The sequence below is a fragment of the Pan troglodytes genome, chromosome 2 (assembly GCF_028858775.2).
Source record: "Pan troglodytes isolate AG18354 chromosome 2, NHGRI_mPanTro3-v2.0_pri, whole genome shotgun sequence".
NCBI lineage: Eukaryota > Metazoa > Chordata > Mammalia > Primates > Hominidae > Pan > Pan troglodytes.
The window spans coordinates 51,001,297-51,018,823 of record NC_086015.1 but is presented as its reverse complement, the minus strand read 5'-3'; the positions used below and the strand labels follow the sequence as shown (position 1 = coordinate 51,018,823).

Below are 17,527 nucleotides of genomic sequence, written 5' to 3'. Positions count from 1 at the left end.
GGTTCTGGCCCCCCACCCCCAACCCCGAGACCACAGCGGCGCCACAGGGGGGCCCAAGAAGTAGGCAAGACAATGAGGTGGCAGGGCCGAGCTGGAGGGGCGCGGCCTCGGGTGTTGTCGCCCCTGCCCGGCGAAGGAATGCAAACGCGCCTGCGGGGCGCCTGGCCGGGTTGTGGTTGTGGACGAATGGCGTGCGAAGGCGACCCCATGAAGAGATCGTGGGGAAATCACAAGCCGGGGCGAGATGTGGGGCAGGGGCTACACTGCCGGGTAAACTGAGGCCCCAGTTCAGCGACGGCCACGCGGAGGGGGGCGAGTGGGCCCAGAGGGGGTCACGGGCCAGGGGAACGCGAGCCAGGCCAGACTCAGACGGCGACCCTGGGACGGTGGCCATGGCAGGCCGAGACGCTGCGCGCGCACGCACACTCGGAGACGGAGCAGCTACAAAACTAGGCCTGGTTTATTGCCGAGAAGGGAGAACCGGGGCCGCCGTTAGGAATTAAAGCCACAGGCGGCCCTCGTGCTTTGACGAAACAGGGACTTGGAAGCCAGGGAACCCCGCCCCAGACTGTGCAAAAAGTGCTGCTGCGGCCGCAGACGCCAGTGCTGGCCCTCAGGGCGGCCCCTCAGCCGGCGAGGGGCGGGACTTCCGCCCGCCAATCCCTGAGGGGGTAACATCGCCCGCCAATCCCTGAGCTGGGCAGGGTGGGCCCCGCTCACCCCCCTGGGCTGCCCACCCCGGGGTGTTCCCGCCGACTTCTGGGCGGGGCCTCCCGGGCCAGGCCTGCCGGGGGCGGGGCCCGAGCAGCCGGACTGGCCAGGTTCAGCGCGCCTCAGCAGGGTTGTATTCCGTCTCTCCCGAGGACACCTGGGAGATGCGCCGCGAGGACCGCCACAGCTTCCGCGCGAACTGGCTGCTGCGCACCTGGTGGGCGTAAGGGTTGAGTAGGATCAGCTGGGATCGCCGCGCCACGCCCCGCCCCGTTCGAGGGGCCTCCCCACCCCCGCCCCATCCTCACCTCAGAGGGCTGCCCCGCGACCACCACGATGAGCTTGCCATCCTCCAGGCCCACCAGCACGTGGCTGCGCTCCTTGGTCACGGCCACGCTGCGGATGGCCACCTTCATGGGCAAGGGAGGCGCGGCCGGGAGCAGTCTGGAAGGGAGAGGGGATATACACCAACTTGCGACTGCAAGGGGGCTTTGCGACCAGCAGATATCCCTTATCCCATATACCCTCTCTGTCCTCATTTTAAGGATGGTTAAATTGAAATTCTTATACACAAAGAAATCTCCCACAACTGTGGCTAAGCGGAGGCCCAGGGCAAGACCTCCCCATGGGAAGATGAAGGGACAGGTAACAAACCTTGAAATATGTGCCCACAAACATGTATGGTGTGTGGGTTCCTAGGGCCTTTATCCTACACCAATGACCACCACCTTCAGGGGCCATGAACCCATAAATGGGGGGCTTACGTGTTTAGTTGGAGGATGTGCAGGGCGCACTGGGCGGTGCCCAGCAACACAAAGTCCTCTGTCACCGTCAGGGCTGTAGGCTGCTCTGCCAGGGGCAGTGAAGCCCGCAACTTCCCATTGACTGAATACAGGTGCAAGGAGTAGGTGACCTGGAGGAAGCAGGGAGTGTCAGCAAGGACAGGATCCCAACTGCCCCTCCATCTTTGCTGGGCACCCCTTCCCCATACCTGGGCCCCAGGACGTTCCCACGCTGAGCTCTGTACCACAATCTGGCCTTCGGACCCCAATGCCAGGTGGAAAATAGGTCCAGGGAATGTGGCACCCAGAGGCCGTAGTGCCGCCACAAACTGGCCGCGGCGTACGGTGTGTATGATCACAGTTCCATCCTGCAGGAAGGCAACTTAGGGTCCTGGGCAGGAGTCTGGGCTCCAGGGGGATTGCCCAGGAAACTCACCCTCCCCAGGGCACATGCATACACACACCTCAGATCCAGACACAGCCATGTCAAGTTCAGTGCTGATGGCCACACAGCTCACTGCAGCCCCATGCCCATACAGGACCTGCACAGGCTTTGGTGCCAGGCCTACTGACAGACCACCCTGTGGAGGACCAGGGTTGGCTTAGGACTGTCCCCTGAGGCTCAGGAAACGAAGGCCTTGTCCAAGACTACAGGAGGACAGGACTGGAAGGCCACTGAGGGACGGATGGGCTGCAGGTCTGGGCTACGGGGGCCCCACAGAGCTGCCCACCAGGCACACCTGATGCAGGAGCCGCCACACCATGCACGTGGTGTCCCGGGAGCCTGAGATGAGGTAGATGCCACAGGTGTCCAGTGCAAGGCAGGTTACTACATCTGCATGGGAAGGGGAGGGTACAGGCAGAACGGAGGAGTCACATCCGCCCTGGCCAGCCTCAGAACCCGGCCCCATACCTGTGTGCCTCATTCTCCCCAGCTCCAAGGCTGTTCATACCAAGGTGGCGGCTGAGCTGGCTCAACAGCTTGCCACGGGGTAGTGCAGTCACCCGCAGGCTGCCATCCCAGTGGCCACCGCTGAATAGCAGCTTTCCATCCGGGGCCACTGCCAGTGCTTGTCCACTCACACCACTGCCTGGCACCCACGGGCCACTCAGCAGTCGCTGCGTCCTGACCCAGTGAGGGGGATAGCAAGTGAGGCCAGGCCACATGGAAGAGACCCAGGCCCTCAGGGAGCCTGGCCAGACCTTTCCCCTGCAGCTGGCCTACATTCTGATTAGGGAGGGGAATAATTCCGGGTGCAGGGCATTTGTAGCCCACCCCACCCACAGCCCTCTGTCCTACTTGTGGCTGCCCATGGTGGGGTCTTTGCTGAAGCTGAAGTAGTTGCTTATGTTGCGGTCATAGGGCAACCAGCTGTGGGTGCCCAGCAGCCCACTGGCACTCACAGTCACCTGCAGGCAGGAGGGGGCAGAGGTGGGTTTCTGGCAGAGGCAAGGGGGAGTGGAGCTGAGCTGGGGCTCTGCACAATGCACTTACCAACAGGTCTGGGGAACCCTGGGTGATGAAGGAGTGGGGCTGCCGGTGGGGGACCAGGGCTAGCACCAGGGGTACACCATCACTGACAACCTGCAGGGGCAAGGGCAGGCCTAGCTATGCCTGAGTACTATCAGATTACACTATCTGCTCCCTGAAGCATCATCCCTTCCTTTACCGTCAGTCCCCAGGGGTCATAGATTAGGTGTCACAGATGCAGAGGTTCCCTCCAAGAAACAGGCAGAGACTTTAGGAGGGCATCTCAGAAAGTGGGTGAGAAGCTGGGACAGACATGGAAGATGCTTCCAGAGTATCACACTTAGTTTCAACCTTGGTCCTCTCACCCTGTTATTCCTTGTCCCCCTAGCCCAAAGGCAGGAAGAGAGGGAAACCTAAAAAAAAAGTCAGGCCTGGGGGCAACATTCAGGAATGTTCCTGTCTAGGAAGGCGATGGAAGGGGTCCAAGGACAGATCTCCTCCCTCCTGATCTCCCTAAGGCTTTCAGAGCTTGTTAGGTGAGTCGACACTTTATCCTGGCCCTGATGAAGAAGGCACCCCTCCTGCCCCCATACTCTTCCCATGTTTAGCTCATTTTCTAAGGTGCCTTGAAATCAGTGACCTTGATTAGGATTCCCATCTGCCCCACGTGGTTGGTAAGGACAGTGGGGTTAAACCCATTTCACAGAATATAAAGTTGAGGTCTTGTCTTCCTTTCACCTCTGCGAAGAATGCCTTGAGTTCGTCCAGGTGCTGGAAGATGCTAGGTGAGTTAGTGTCCAGGCGTGCAAGGCGATGGGCTGCTTCCTCAGCTGAGAGCCGAGTTGGATGTGGCTCCTGTGGGTAAGTGGCTAGTCAGCACCATGGCATGGGCATCCCTGGCCACTATCCTCTAAGCTGGCCTTACCTTCAGCAGCTGACAGGGAGTCTGCCCGAAGTTGCTGATAATGCCCTCCAGAGCCTTCCGTTCCCGCTCATCTGTCACATGGTCCAGGTCTACAGCCCCTGGGAAGGCAGGCAGAGCAGTCAGGGCTCCCTGCGTGCCCTCTGCATCCACCCGACCTGATCTTGTCCTGGCCCTGACTGGAGTCCAGCGCACTGCCCACCCTCATAGGTGCAGTAATAGAAGACATTGAGGGCCTCCTCGGCGGCTGGCCCCCGCTGCTTGTAGCCAAAGATGAGGTCGATCCACTCGTGTAGGTGTGCAGACACATACTCCGACTCCTGAGAGTAGGGAGGCAGCAATCAGTGCGGGGACAGCTGACCCCCCATGATCTTCAGAACCCCGGCTGCCTGCCGTTTGCCTGTGGTTCCTTCCTCACCAGAGCCTGGCGGTGCTGCTGGATGAAGTCCTCAGGAGAGCTGGCCCACGGGGGTAGCACCACATCGCCCACCTTCTCGTTGGTCAGCTGGAGACAGCCCAGGTCAAAACCTGGCACAGAGGACTGGGTCAGCTGTCTCCCTGTCCATCCCGACTGCCCCCTGGCCACTCCACCATCTGCTCTCCATCCCTACACCTGCCCGCTCCAGTGTGAGCACCTCACACCTACCGTTCTGGTTCTCCAGGAAGTCAGGAAAGTAGAAGAATTCCGGGATGAGCTCCTTCACATCGGCAGGGCTCTCCAGGCGTGCCTGCCAGGCTGCCGCCACCGAGTGGAACTGCCGGTCGGAGCAGTCAAAGCTGGGGGAGGGGCACGGGGCCAAGGTGAGGTGGGGAGAATGGAGACAGGGAGGGAGATGCCGTGGCTGGAGGGAAGAAGGGAGCCAGGGGTGGGCCCAGGATGTGGGGAGGACCAGCCTCCTCCCCTTGTCTGCCCCCTAGTCTGCCCACCAGCCCCTGGGCCGCACCGGCCACTCTGCAGCTGGACGTGCAGGGAGGTGAAGGGCTCCACGCGGATGAGGTAGTGCATCACGCCTGCTGCATTGGAGTAGTGGGTGCCATAGTGGAACTTGTCAATGGTCCCCGCTGGGTCCTCAAAGCTTTCATACCTGGGGCCACAGTTGGACGTGTCAGCAGAAGCCCTCCCCTCGCCTTTCCCTACCCGCTGAGCCCAGCCCTGCCCACATGCTCACTTCTCCCTCACGAGCTGGGCATGCTTGGGGTTCACCACACCGATGGGCTTAGACAGGTCCCGGAAGACGGCTGGGTTGCTGAGGTCCAGGGTTGGGGACACGTAGTCCTGCAGGACCCAGGGGAACTGGCCACCCACCCGAGCAGGGGCTGCATGAGGGCCCTGATGGCCTACCAGCCCACCCTGCCCTGCCCACACCCTCAAGAAGGCGGGCACAGAGCCTGCCCACAGGTTGGGGGAGCACCACTTAGAGGGGTCACAGGGGAGAAGGACAGAGTGTCCTGGAACAGGATTCCTTTTGAGGAATAGAGGCTAGGCAGGGAGGGGAAGGGAGTGAGGCTGGGGACCTCTGGGGGTTGGCAGGGAACAGAGGCCAGGTCTTCATTGGCACATCTACCCTTGACCAAGCTCAGAGCTTGGCCCACTGGCAGGTACCTACACTTGGGGGAACCAAGGGCTGACAGGTCAGAGGGGCAGGGGTGGAGGGGTGCAGAGTGGGACCCTCACCACAGGGTACTGAGACAGGTCATTGTAGGTCCGCCCCGCAATGGTGTTGAGTTGCATCAAGTACTCGAAGTTGGATATCTCACGCTGTACCCATTTCTGGGGACAGGGGCAGACAAGATGTGAGCCAGGTGGGCTGTCCAGCACTGCCCCGTGATTCAGGGTCCCGACTTCACATCCCTCACACCCAGGGCTCTCACCTGGGTAAGGCCTGAGGCACGCAGCATCTCCTGGGGGGAGCGGCTGCTTAGGTAGCCTTGAGAGGGGGGCCGTAGGCGCAGGAGCCACGAGTACACCTGGTTCCGTACCTGGGTATGGGGTGGGATGGGGCCAGGCTGGGGTCTGGGAGTCTGGCTAGGAGATGAGACTGGGGTCGTGCCCACCTTGCATGGGAAGTTGAGGAAGTAGTTGGCCTGATCGATAAAGAAGAGCTCAAGTGCTGAACGGCGCAGGTTGAAACGCCGCAGGTGGACCTCACGCAGCTGGGCCAGTGGGCGCCGGAAATCATAGCCGATGCCTATGGGGAGGAACAGCAGGTACGGGAGTCACTCACCCCAGCCCCACCCAGAGCTCAGCCATTCCCTGCCATCCTCCTAACCCACACCACCAGGACGCACCCTCCTCGGTTTCCACGCGCTCAGTGCTGCCATCGTAGAAGTATACATTCTGTGTGGTGACCTCCAGCAGCCCTGGGACCACGGCCACTACCGTCACCAGCTGGCACTCGGCCGACAGCACCAGCTTCTCACGCTGCTCATCCAGTTCTGCTGCCTCCATCCTAAAGACCAGCAACCCACCTCACGCTGTAGGCTCTGGGACCCCCTTCTTCACAAGCCCAAAGGGCATCCAAGTGCCATTGAGTCATGGGGTATATACTCTCATGACTCCCAGAGATGGGGAGGGGCTGCCTAGGGTCCAAAACCTACTGGTCCCAGCCCCTGTCCCCGACCTGCCACCCACTGGGCTTCTGGATATTTTGCCAGGATGCCAACCCTTGTCCCCTGCTCCCCTCACCCAGCCCCTGCCCACTCCCTGGGCCCCCTTCCTGCTCTGGTTTGTGTTTCTCAGTGCTGTCCTCAGGTGCCTGGCTGTTAAAAGAGCAACTCTCAGCCCTGTTAGGAGACTCTCCCACTCACCATCTGGCTTTGGACAGTCCCTTCAGGGGGACGTAGTCGGGCAGCAGAAGAGGACACACTCAGGGAGTTGATCCCACAGAGGCATGCACACACTGGAGCAGACCCCTTGCCCACCACACCAGTCCAATCTCTCCAGGGCCCCACTCACGGGGTCTCCAGCTCAGCCAGCTCATCCTCTCCGAGCTGGTCCTCCTGCAGCTCCTCGGGTGGGGTGCTCACTTTGGCCTCTTTGGTCACTGCCAGAGGCAGTGAGGCCTCCTCGGTGGGTGTCAGGGGAACCTCACCTGCAAGGGTCCAAGGGTACTCAGCGGATGCAAGGCAGGACGGGAGACGGGACAATCGAGTTGGGTGGACCCAGCTCAGCACACTCCCTCACCCAGATTGTCGCGGAGAGCACTGGCTTCCAGGTGAGGGTCGAAGTGATGGTTGGGCACCAGCTTCAGACGCATGCGTGAATATGTCTCGGCGCTGGACAGTTTCCAGCGGGGGGTGGGAGTGTCCCTGCAGAATGTCCCCCAGGTCATGGGTCGGTAGAAGGCTGTAGACACCCCCATCCCTCCCTGGCCTCACCCCAAAGGCAGCCTGGGGCTCCAGGTGGCTCCCTCCCTCTCAAGCCCCACCCCTCCACAGCGACCCTGCCCCAAGCCCGGCCCACCTCAGCGCCCAGGCCCCACATGGGCTGGCGAGCTGGCGCCACAGCGCCCCCCAGTGCAGCAGGGCCATGGAGTGCTGCGTTGCCTGCTGCTTCAGCACTGCTGTGTAGCGTAGCCCCTCCAGGCGCGCCCGCCTCTGCGCAGGTTCCAGCACCAGCTCCTGGGGTGGGGGAAATAGGTCAGTCCCCTGGCTGCTGCCTGTCCTACCCGTTTCTCCACATTGTCAGCCATCTCCTGGGTGCATGTGTGGAGCAGTTTCCCATCCCTTACCCCGGGTGGCACACCTGGAAGGCCCGACGACTCTGGGCGCGCTCCCGCTGGCGCCGCTGCCCACTGCTCATAAGCATGTCATAGCAGGCATTCCAGAAACCTGACATAAGGTCGTGGCTCTTAGCATACGTGTCCATTTCGAACTGGGACATGGTTGGCTGTACCTGGAGGATTGGGCAGAGGAGAACAGTGCTCGATGTGGGCCCCAGCCCCCACTCCTCTTCCTGGGCCCCAACCTCCAGGCACCTGTTTGTCGATGAAGTGGCGCCATTCGGGTGTGGCACAAAAAGCCTGGAAGTCTTCAAAGAAGGTGGGGCTGCCATTGGTGGGTGGCAGGGAGGGCAGTCCCCACTGCAGCCCCAGCGGCTCATAGGCACGGTCTAGCAGCGTGCGCACCAGTGGCACCAGCCAGGAGCAGCGCTCTGCAGCTGCTGCAGCTGCAGGTGGGGACCCTGCCTCATCAGTGGCTGACTCCGAGGAAGAGGTGTTCAGCGCCCGCCCCAGTGCAGCCTCCAGCTTGGAGAGCACATAGCAGGCCTCCTCGCGGCGGGCTGGCACTGCAGTCTGTAGCAGCATGTGCAATCTCACGTAGGCCTGGGCATGCAGCTGTGGGCGCAAGAGAGATGAGTGGCACCCAGCCACTCTTGGAGCTCCCGACATCTCACACGCCCCCTGCCCCCATGCTCACCCTGTGCTCACCTGTGGGTCTTCCAGCAGGATGTAGCCAAGTACAAGCCGTAGGCCAATCTGCGCCATCTCACGGAGATCAGCTGTGCCGTTGGCCAGGTGGGGCCAGGCTCCCAGGCGATCAAGTAGGCTGCATACACCTTCAAAGAGCTGCCACAGAAAACAGGTTCCCAACAGACATCACCAGGGGAGGCCAGGAGTCCATGGAAAGGGAGCAAAGTAAAGTTTGCGCTGGGGGCCAGGTAGGGTTTGTGCACACAGGCAAGTCCACACTCACAGGCATTCATGCTGATGCACCCACACCTGCGCACGTGTACCCTCCCAGATCCACCTCCCAGACCAGATCCCTGCAGGCTTGCATGAACATGAGTGTTCATGTGGCTCACGCCTCTCTGAGGGGTCGCACCTTCTCACTCCACAGTTCCTGGTTACCATGGCCTTCAGCACACAGGAAGTCCTGCAGCAGACGCAGCAGCCAAAGCGCCTGCTGGGTGAGGCTGGCCAGGACCCCCACGGGGGCCTCTTTGATGTCGGTCAGGGCTGACTCCAGCATCATCTCCAGGAGGCTGGCGGGTGAGTGGGGAACTCAAGGGTCTACCTGACTATCTTCTCTCCTTCCCCTGAGGCTTCCTGAAGCCCCTCCCCCTCCAGACTTTCCCTCTCACCTGCGCTTGATGCAGTCTGGTGGGCGCACAAGTGTGGCTGAGGCCCCCAGCTGGGTGAGCACCGAGAAAACCTGGCCACGCTCCCGCCAGGCAGCCTCATCGCTGCCTTCCACGCCACGCCACGTCACCGAGAACAGCACGTTGGTGAGCAGATTGCACAACTCTTCCTCAGAGGTTTGCTGTGGGCACAGGTGGGTGGTGTGGGCGTGGGTTGTGGATGGCTAAGGGAGGGAATCAGGCTGATGCCCACCCATCCCCACTCAGCACCCCTCCTGGGGTAGCCACCCAGGAGTCAGAGCATTTGGCTAACAGTGAGCCTGGCACTAAGGGCCTGGAAGAATGGTATAGGGGTCTCAACTACTACCTGAGTTCCAGGCAGAATCCTGGGGTCTTGCCAGACTCCCAAGAGGAGATGAGGCAGTTCACATAGAACAAGCAGAGGCCCATCCCCAAACCCAGAAGCCCAGGGCAGGGCCTTTGGAGTTTGCTGCCCTTGGACCCTGTGAGGTGTCTGCCCTACAGGCTCTCTTGAGGGCCCTTCTGAAGCCTGGCTGGTGTCACCCACTGTGGCTCATCATGACTCACCCTGTTCCAGGAGCCCTCTGGGAACACAACTGCAGATGAGAGCTATGAGGGGACAGCAATAGGCCTGACCAGTGGCTGCAACCCTGGTCAGACAGGGCCACACCTTTGGAGAGGCTACACTGCCAGCGCTGTGTACCAGAAGTGTCCTCCCTTGGGTACCATGCAGTGGCAGAGGGTGGGCCCACCTCACCTGTGGGTTGCTGGTGTTCGAGGTATCATCCCCGCTAATGGTGGGCTCCGGGAGGCTGCCGTCCTCCAGCACATTGGAGAGACTGGAGCTGTGGCGGCCAGAAGCAGCAGGAAAGGGCCGCGGCCCATCCAGTGGCGAAGGAGTGCCGGGCTGGCTGGCTGGAGTAAGAGTCCCACTGCTGCCGCCACCACCAGCAGTGTTGCCTGATCCTACACTAGACCGTTCCAGGCCCAGGTCAAAGGGCGTGCAGAATGGGGAGAGAGCATGGTAAAAGCCATCAGGGTCAGGGCAGGGGGCCTCTGAGGGCAGGAAGACATCTGAAGGCTCAGCAGGTGACTCAGTGGGTGGCTTGGGTGGGGCTGGCTTGGGGGAGGTAGGTGACTCTGGGGAAGACGGAGGGGGGCTGCCGGCTGTGGCAGCCTCCAGGACATATAGCCGGGTCAGCACATCTTGCCAGCCAGCCTGTCGGGCCAGAAGCCGCACTACATCTGGCTGTCCGTAGATGAGGTGGAAAAGCTGCAGGCGAGAGCACAGCAAGTGAGGACGCATCCAACTGCCTGCTCCAGACCCTCATCCAGGGCCTTTGCAGAGGAGGGCTCCAGAGACCCCTCAGGAGACAGGCAAGGTGAAGGCCAGAGGGTAGAAGCCACCCTCCCCCTCCCCCAAAGCTTTTACCTCTCATGCTCACCTGGCGACAGATGTCTAGGCGAACGCTGAGGTCAGCCTGGAGGGACAGCTGTACCACAGCCAGCAGATCTGAGAGGTTCAGGCAATCTGGGGGGATGGGTTGGGGGGACCTGAGGGACTGACCAGACTAGGAAGGGCAGGGCCCAGCCCTGGCCCCTATGCCACTACCTTCCTTCTTCCGGCCTGCCTGCCCTGTTTTTCTGACATGTCACCCCCTCCACTTGGCCCTAACCAGGTTGTACCTGCCCCCAGGAACAGCTTGTAGAGGCCCTGGCAGAGCTGGGGGGAAACAGTCCCCTCAGGCAAGCAGGCAACCAGACCCTGGAGACCACACTCCCGCAGCCGGAGGCGCTGGCGGCTCCGCTCAGGTAGCCGCTCGTTCTGCTGCAGTCTGCGCAGGATCTGTGTGGGGGTCATCGGAGGACTGTCATCATGTGGAAGGAGTTACTGTAGGAGGGGAAGTCACCGTGCAGGTGTGTGGCTCAAGAGGCCCTTGAAGGCAGCTTCATCCGCTGGCCCAAGGCCTGCTGTACCTCCCTGAACCCCAGGCAGGGGCCCCAGTGAATGGGATGCCAGGGGAGGGGGTGGGCTGGGTGTACCTTGCAGACTCGATCGGGCAGCAGGGGCAGTGACCCTGGCCGCACTAGCAGGGCCAGTAGCACTTCGAGGTTCCCTGGCTCCAACAGAAAGACAGCCAAGGACTCCTGCGCCAGGGAACCGTGCAGCAGGGCCAGCAGCAGGTCCAGCGCACCCACCACCTGGGGATGCAGGGTCTCACACTGTGCCGGGCCCCCACTCCCCTCACCCAAGCCTCCCCCTCCCCAACCTCCAGCCTACCTGACCGTCATCGCCTGTGGCCGCCAAAAAGCTCAGCATGGTCTGCGTGACCTGCACGTCATCTGCTGAGAGACTCCGCACCAGGAACTCCCTCGCCAGGCCCAGGAGGGAGGTCTGCACGGTGCGTAGGTCGTCAGCAGCCAGGGGGCGCTCCCGCTGCGGGCTGGCAGGTCAGCAGGCACACCCAGCCAGGTCCCAAAGAAAGGCGGGGAGAGAGGGTGGGCAGGTGAGTCAGGGAAGCCCGCCCAGTCCCCAAGGCCGGAGGCCACTGTGTCAGCCCCCCATGGCCCATCTGGCCCCACTGGCCTCACCTGTAGTGGGTGCGCAGAGCATCCAAGATAAACTGGACGCCGTACTTCTTCCGCAGCTTCTGTCTGTGCTCCCGAACTATGCTGGACATGTACTGGATGTGACCTGAGTGGGAATGAGCAGAGGGCTTAGGCCACTAGGCTGAGCTGGGCCCTTCAGATCCTCCAGGCCAGGGCCACGTGCCTGTCAGACTTCCAGGGCAGGGTCATAGTCCCCTCAGCCGCCCCATGGCATTCTGGATTTCTAACAGGTGAGTCCCTCAGATCCCCCAGAGCAGAGTTCTAACTTCTCAGTGCTCAGCTGCCCTATGGCCGGCCCCTTGCTCAGGTCCTCACACCTACCGAGGCGCACGGCGAAGTCACTGAGGGTCCAGAGGTGAAAGTTGAAGAGCAAATGCTGGTAGAGTAGGTACAGGAGGGGCCCGCTGCCCTCAGCTGCCACCTGCTCCATCAGCAGCTGGGCGGACATGAGCACGTTCATGTCCATGGCCCAGCTTGGGACCTGGGATAAGACAGGAGCTGGAGTGAGGGCTCAGGCTCTGCCTGTCTGCTGTCTGAGCTTTTCAGCTGCCACTCTTCACTGCACAGCCATGACGGCCACAAACATGGCCACCAGCCTGCTCAGAACCCTTTGGGGGCTTCCTGCCGCCTCTGACATGCAAGCCTCCTGCCTGCTGTGCGGGTCCCTGCCCCGATCTGTGCTGGGCCTTTCCCCAGATCCTCCAGACCCAACCCTGCTCGGCCTTTCAGGCCCCACTCAAGTGGCAACTCTCCCAGGAGGTTCTTCATGACTGACAGGGTTCCCCACTCAGTCCCCTCGGTCAGACAGGCTGACCATACCCCTAACCCCCTTGCCTGTCCCACCGGGCCCCACCTTTCGCAGGAGGGCCCCGATGATGGCAGGCCCCTGGCACTGCACCAGGCTCTCTTGGTTCACCATGTGACCCTGAAGGAAGTTCCGCAGCATCAGCAGAAAAGCAGCCACTGCGTTCCTCTCCATCCGTTCCTCTGCCAGCCATCAGGAAGGGGACAGATGTGCGTCAAGGGCCTGCCAGTGGCCAGGAGACCTTGGGCACTCCACCCCCCTACCATGCCAAGATTCCCTCTCCACAACATAGGCACCAGGAACACTTACCTGAAGATTTACCCAATGGGAGAACCAGGCCCTGGGTGTTGTGACCAGAGGTCAGTTCAGGACCCACAAGGTCATGCGTTTCAGTTGGACCTGCTTCAGCCTCTTTGGGCTGTGCAGCTACTCGCTCCAGCAGGGGCAGCAGGGCACCCATACCCCCAACGCAGTTCACCACATCCTGGGGGAAGGAGGATGGCAGTGACTTCCAGCCAGTTTCCTGCCCTACTCCACCCCAGCAGACCACCCAGAAGGGAAGTTTTGCTCTCTTGAGCTGGACTGTCCAAATCCTCCCCAGGCACAGCGCTGCTCCCCAGCTGACTCTGAACACACATGTGCCCCATATTCATGCCTCCTGCACACACCACCCACACGTGCTCACAGACCTTCACATCCCAGGTCTCCACTCTGTGGCCCGTCAGGCGCCCATCAAGCCCATGACTGGGGGACAGGTCCAGGCAGATGTTGTTCTTACAAGCCTAGGGATAGGGGAATGGGCAGGCAGCCAGGGTCAGAGGGAGGAGGGGGTGGCAGGCAGAGTGTGGGAGCCGGGGAAGTAGCACAGTCGAGCCAACCACTCCCCTGGGGCCCCCAAATACCTGAGGTGAGTAATGGAGGAGCAGCCTGGTGCTGAGCTCATGCAGCTCCCCCTCAGGCTTGAAGGGTGCCGTCTCATTGGGCCCTGGGAGGTGGGCAGGGGGCTTCAGACCTTGCTAGGCCTCTGGCCAAACCCCATCCAGAAACTGCCTGACCACAGGAGAGACCCCCAGAGATGCCTTCTCCCCCCTGGACCCCTAGCTTCTGGCCTGGGGCTGTGGCAGAGATGGAGAATGCTGCATACCCAGGGTGCACAGGGTCCTCAGAGCCGTCGCCTGCAGGGCTTCGTGAAAGATGGCCACAGCCCCCAGCTCACCCTCCAGGGATGTGGGGCTGCCCCACCGAGTGTCCTGGGTGCCTGCGAGGGTAGAGTCGATGCTGCCCTCCTGCAGGGGGGCCACCAGCCCGGACCCCCAGCCAAGCCCTGTGGAGGCTGGGACTGACTGGGAGCGGGTGAGGGCGGGGTGAGTGTAGGCCAGGGTGGCGGGGACTGGTGGTGTGGGCAGCCCTGTGGTGGTGGTCGTTGTGCGGTATCCAGCGGAGCCGATACAGCAGGAGGAGAAAGGCTGTAGGGCCGGGGTTGGGGGAGCGGTCAGGTCACAGCAGAACCTGGGGCTCCGCCTACAACCAGTTCCTCACAGTGACCCCCATGGCTGCATAGACCCCAGTGGCTAAAGTCAGGCCTGTGGGGCAGCACGGGACACAAGGGCTCCAGGCTACACCCTGCCCACTGTGTTCCAAGTCCTCCCATCTACCCAAGGCCTCCCCAAACCTTGCTTGGCACACCTCACTGAGGGAGGGGCAGCGAAGGGGTGCTGTCTTGACCAGATGGCCGTCTTTGTAGACATGGACCAGGTTCTGGCTGAAGGGCCGGCGCCCAGGCACATGGACGATAGCCACGCAGTGCTAGAACAGAAGCCTCACATTAGGCCATACTTGGGACTCAGCACCGCTCTCTCTACTGGGCCACATGAGAAGGATGGGGTCTCACCCAGGCAGAGTCGGCAAAGGACACTTCGGGCAAACTCATGGTCAAATACTCCTTCCGTGTGCACACAGCCACCACCAGGGTCCCGGCCGCCGTGAAGAAGGCCTCAAACCCTGAGCCGCTGCTGGTAAAGAAGCTGGGGGCAGGCAAGCCAGTTATGTCTGCTTGTTCCTGCTCACCCTGGCAGGAGGTCCCTGGCCCCTGGCAGTCACCCACCTGTACAGCTGCTTTCGCTGGAGTGGTCGGGTGGGGGCAGGGGTAGGTGCTGTATCCATAGGGTGCAGACAGAGCCAGGCATGAAAGGTGAAGCCAGGCCCTGGCCATCGCTGTACAGGGGGTACCATGATGCCCGCCATGCTGGGCGTGAGGTCAAAGTAGCGCAGAGCACGTGCAGGACCCTGGTGCCTGGCCATGCCTGATAATGCGCGGATGACAGCACCTGCGTGTCGGGCCTTTCCAGCCTCAGCTCCGCCTGGTTCCGAGTCCAATCCTGGCGGGGGGCGCAGCAGGTGACGCAGCTCCATGGGCCTTATTGATACACGGCCCAGTGCTTGTAGCAGTGCCAGCAGCTGCTCTTGGCAGCGGGCCTCCAGGGCTAGCCCTGTGCTGAGTGTGTCCAACAGGCAGCCCACCAGGCCTGCCTGCACACAGGTGGCACGGCTGGCAGGGCAGCTGTCACAGAGCCACCTGAGGCGTTGTGCTAGGAAGAGCCGCAGCTCAGCGGTGGGCAATGACGGCAGCCACTGCGCCAGCACCAGTACCGGCTGCTCGTTGCGGATTGGTGGAGGTGGGCACATGCTGTGGTCACCCTCCACAGCCTGTGGGTGGAGAGAATGACAGTCCCTGGTCAGCTGTGGCACCCTGTCAACAGTGGGACTTTCTGGCTCCATTTACTTGCCTACAGCAGCAGTCAGCAACATGATCTACTCCATCCTGCCCACAGGTTGTGTGTGAGGCTCAGGAAAGTCAGAGGGGCACAGATGACAGTCACTACTACTAAGAGTCCTTCAGCATTGTTAATCCCTCAACCTTAGTTTTCAGCCTGGGTTGGCCTAACCCCTAACTGCATGTTCCTAAGATAATCCTGGGGCTTGCTAATATGCAGTTGCTTCCAGGACCCCTACAGGGCCAGAATCCTCATTCCAGTGACACTAACAGACATGGCCAGGCTACAGGTCACAGTATGTACTGGCCGCAGTCAATACGGTCCCCCAGGGTGGAGAGCTCACTATCTGTGGTAACCCTGACTCAGTTCTGGTTGCCTTTGGGACCCTGGTCCCAAGCCCCTTCCCTCACCATGTTGAGCAGCTCTTGCAACAGCCGATGGGTGGGGGGACCATGACTCTGCAGAACCTCCTGCAGGTGAGGGTAGCCGATGCGCTCCTTAAACACCTCCTGTGTAAGGTAGTATGGGGAAGAAGTGAACATATACATGGGCCGGAGGGCAAACTCAGACCCCCTGGAAACTCTGGAGGGGCATCATGTTTTGGGGTTCCCTTGCGTAGCTCTGCCTCTGGGTGACAGTGCTGGTGGGCAGTGGGCTGCAGAGGGATGGGGGGGATGTGAGTACATCTCAGAAGGCTGTAGATGGAGGTGGGCCTACAAGTGTCCATTCCCCATCCAGCCCTGATAGAGAAGATGCAGCTCCCAGGACAGACTGGCGACCACACCTGCCCAGTGAGCTTTAGGGCAGGGCAGTCACCTCCCAGCTCGCTTGCTTTGCTCCAGGGAGCAGGATGCTTATGGCCACCGGCCAGGCCTGTTCTGGGGATATGGTCAGTTGAACTCCACCCCGCACCCCTACTAAAGCTGCAGTGCAGCAGCCTCACCTTGGCCGAGGGGGAGTCACTCATGATGCAGGTCAGCACTCTGACTACATGGACTGCAATGGCGTCTGTGTCTTGGTCCAGGACCTTGGGGCGGGGAGGGGCCATCAGGAGAGGCAGGGGCCAGGGTGTCACAGCTGGCAGCCCCCTGCAGTAAAAAAGGTGCAGAGCCAAGCACCCCAAGGCATGTGGCATGTGCTGGATCAGCAACTCTGTCAGAGCACCAGGCCTTCTACTCCTTGCCCCAACTGCTGTGACCCTATCATGACCTAGGGCCCTCTCTGAGCAGCTCAGCAAGACCCACTCTAACAAAGGCTGGGAAGGGCCTCACTGGGACAGATTAATGGTGGACACTCTGACTGCACCCTCCAGTCCCCCTTTCTCTAGTGGAGTTAGGGCCCTACCCCCAACCTGTCTCCGTAAAGCTAGACACATGAGTACAGACAGGCCAGCAAGTGCCCCATCACCCACAGTGATTGACAGGGGTCAGAGATTTAGGGACAATCAATCACAGGATGTTAGAACCAGAAGAACCTTCGAGACCTTTAAGTCCCACCTTGCCCCTTCCCCCTAGATCCAGGTGGGGGCACTGAGGCTCAGCCTGGCTGAACCTGACAGCCAGAGGCATGCTGCTGCCTCTCCTGCCCCACCCTGAGGGGGTCAGGGGTTGGGAGGGCTTGGAGAGTTTCTCAGCAGGGACTAGGTCATATTCGGCTCCATGGGGCCTTTGGTCCCAGCTTTGCCTGACTCCCCAGGTGACCTAAGGCATCAGTCCTCCCCCTCCAGGCCTCAGTGTCCTCATCTGTAAAAACAGAGGGGAGTCACTTTGCCCTGCCTGCTTTGCAGATGAATAGACGTGTAAGCTCTCAGAAAATGACCACATGCGGTGAACACATAGGGTTACCTCATGAAGACAGAGCCAGGGTAGGGGCTATGGAGGTTGGGGCCCACAGGTTGAGCCCCCAGAAAGGGTGCCCGCTGTGAAGCTGCCAGCTGACACCCTGCAGCCTCCTACAGCCCACATGCAAGGTGAATCAGGGATCACATCATCAGGGGCTGGGGGACACCCAGTGACCCGCTGAGGGTGGGTGCAAGAATCTACAGAAAGAAATGGCACCATGAGGGAGACCCCTTTCTCTGTGACTATAGCCAAATCCTTGAGTGTCTGGGCTTCTGTCTCCCCTGCTGAGAAATGAGGTAGGTGGCTGAGTTTCGAAGGTTCCATCCAGCTTGGCACAGCCAGACCCCCAACACCCAATCAAACACCAGGCAGGGGATAGACCACCTTCTGTCCTGTTCCCTAGGATGGGGACTTGGAAGGCAGGCGAGACAGCATGGAGGACCCACACCCATTTCTAGACCACACCAGGCCTTACACACATCTGCTCATTTCCCCAGCTATAGTGCAGGA

General features: G+C 61.1%; 1 protein-coding gene across 10 annotated transcripts in view; it reads right to left on the bottom strand.

Annotated features, from left to right (window-relative positions):
• Positions 1 to 442: 442 nt before the first annotated feature.
• Positions 443 to 17,527, bottom strand: part of NBEAL2 (neurobeachin like 2) — a 30,032-nt gene continuing 12,947 nt past the window's right edge. For 8 of the 10 annotated variants that reach the window (XM_003309774.6, XM_016940916.4, XM_016940915.4 and 5 more), the window contains 44 exons: positions 16,120 to 16,203; positions 15,587 to 15,685; positions 14,507 to 15,108; positions 14,294 to 14,426; positions 14,089 to 14,208; positions 13,547 to 13,868; positions 13,305 to 13,387; positions 13,092 to 13,184; positions 12,712 to 12,886; positions 12,451 to 12,584; positions 11,919 to 12,078; positions 11,580 to 11,682; positions 11,269 to 11,431; positions 11,031 to 11,189; positions 10,674 to 10,833; positions 10,433 to 10,518; positions 9,745 to 10,260; positions 8,970 to 9,148; positions 8,711 to 8,870; positions 8,317 to 8,454; positions 7,864 to 8,223; positions 7,632 to 7,781; positions 7,350 to 7,507; positions 7,071 to 7,195; positions 6,843 to 6,978; positions 6,176 to 6,336; positions 5,759 to 6,075; positions 5,562 to 5,657; positions 5,056 to 5,180; positions 4,831 to 4,971; positions 4,533 to 4,663; positions 4,305 to 4,414; positions 4,089 to 4,206; positions 3,890 to 3,987; positions 3,703 to 3,819; positions 2,989 to 3,078; positions 2,794 to 2,903; positions 2,447 to 2,619; positions 2,234 to 2,328; positions 1,958 to 2,074; positions 1,703 to 1,861; positions 1,476 to 1,624; positions 1,020 to 1,155; positions 443 to 925 (listed from right to left, as the gene is read on the bottom strand). In XM_003309774.6, coding sequence (XP_003309822.2) covers positions 824 to 925; positions 1,020 to 1,155; positions 1,476 to 1,624; positions 1,703 to 1,861; positions 1,958 to 2,074; positions 2,234 to 2,328; positions 2,447 to 2,619; positions 2,794 to 2,903; positions 2,989 to 3,078; positions 3,703 to 3,819; positions 3,890 to 3,987; positions 4,089 to 4,206; positions 4,305 to 4,414; positions 4,533 to 4,663; positions 4,831 to 4,971; positions 5,056 to 5,180; positions 5,562 to 5,657; positions 5,759 to 6,075; positions 6,176 to 6,336; positions 6,843 to 6,978; positions 7,071 to 7,195; positions 7,350 to 7,507; positions 7,632 to 7,781; positions 7,864 to 8,223; positions 8,317 to 8,454; positions 8,711 to 8,870; positions 8,970 to 9,148; positions 9,745 to 10,260; positions 10,433 to 10,518; positions 10,674 to 10,833; positions 11,031 to 11,189; positions 11,269 to 11,431; positions 11,580 to 11,682; positions 11,919 to 12,078; positions 12,451 to 12,584; positions 12,712 to 12,886; positions 13,092 to 13,184; positions 13,305 to 13,387; positions 13,547 to 13,868; positions 14,089 to 14,208; positions 14,294 to 14,426; positions 14,507 to 15,108; positions 15,587 to 15,685; positions 16,120 to 16,203 — 7,143 coding nt within the window. In that variant the 3' untranslated portion in view covers positions 443 to 823. Of the gene's footprint in view, positions 926 to 1,019; positions 1,156 to 1,475; positions 1,625 to 1,702; positions 1,862 to 1,957; positions 2,075 to 2,233; positions 2,329 to 2,446; positions 2,620 to 2,793; positions 2,904 to 2,988; positions 3,079 to 3,702; positions 3,820 to 3,889; positions 3,988 to 4,088; positions 4,207 to 4,304; positions 4,415 to 4,532; positions 4,664 to 4,830; positions 4,972 to 5,055; positions 5,181 to 5,561; positions 5,658 to 5,758; positions 6,076 to 6,175; positions 6,337 to 6,842; positions 6,979 to 7,070; positions 7,196 to 7,349; positions 7,508 to 7,631; positions 7,782 to 7,863; positions 8,224 to 8,316; positions 8,455 to 8,710; positions 8,871 to 8,969; positions 9,149 to 9,744; positions 10,261 to 10,432; positions 10,519 to 10,673; positions 10,834 to 11,030; positions 11,190 to 11,268; positions 11,432 to 11,579; positions 11,683 to 11,918; positions 12,079 to 12,450; positions 12,585 to 12,711; positions 12,887 to 13,091; positions 13,185 to 13,304; positions 13,388 to 13,546; positions 13,869 to 14,088; positions 14,209 to 14,293; positions 14,427 to 14,506; positions 15,109 to 15,586; positions 15,686 to 16,119; positions 16,265 to 17,527 lie in introns of those variants that run through there. The other 2 variants (XM_016940922.4, XR_010155592.1) reach the window with 2 other exon arrangements.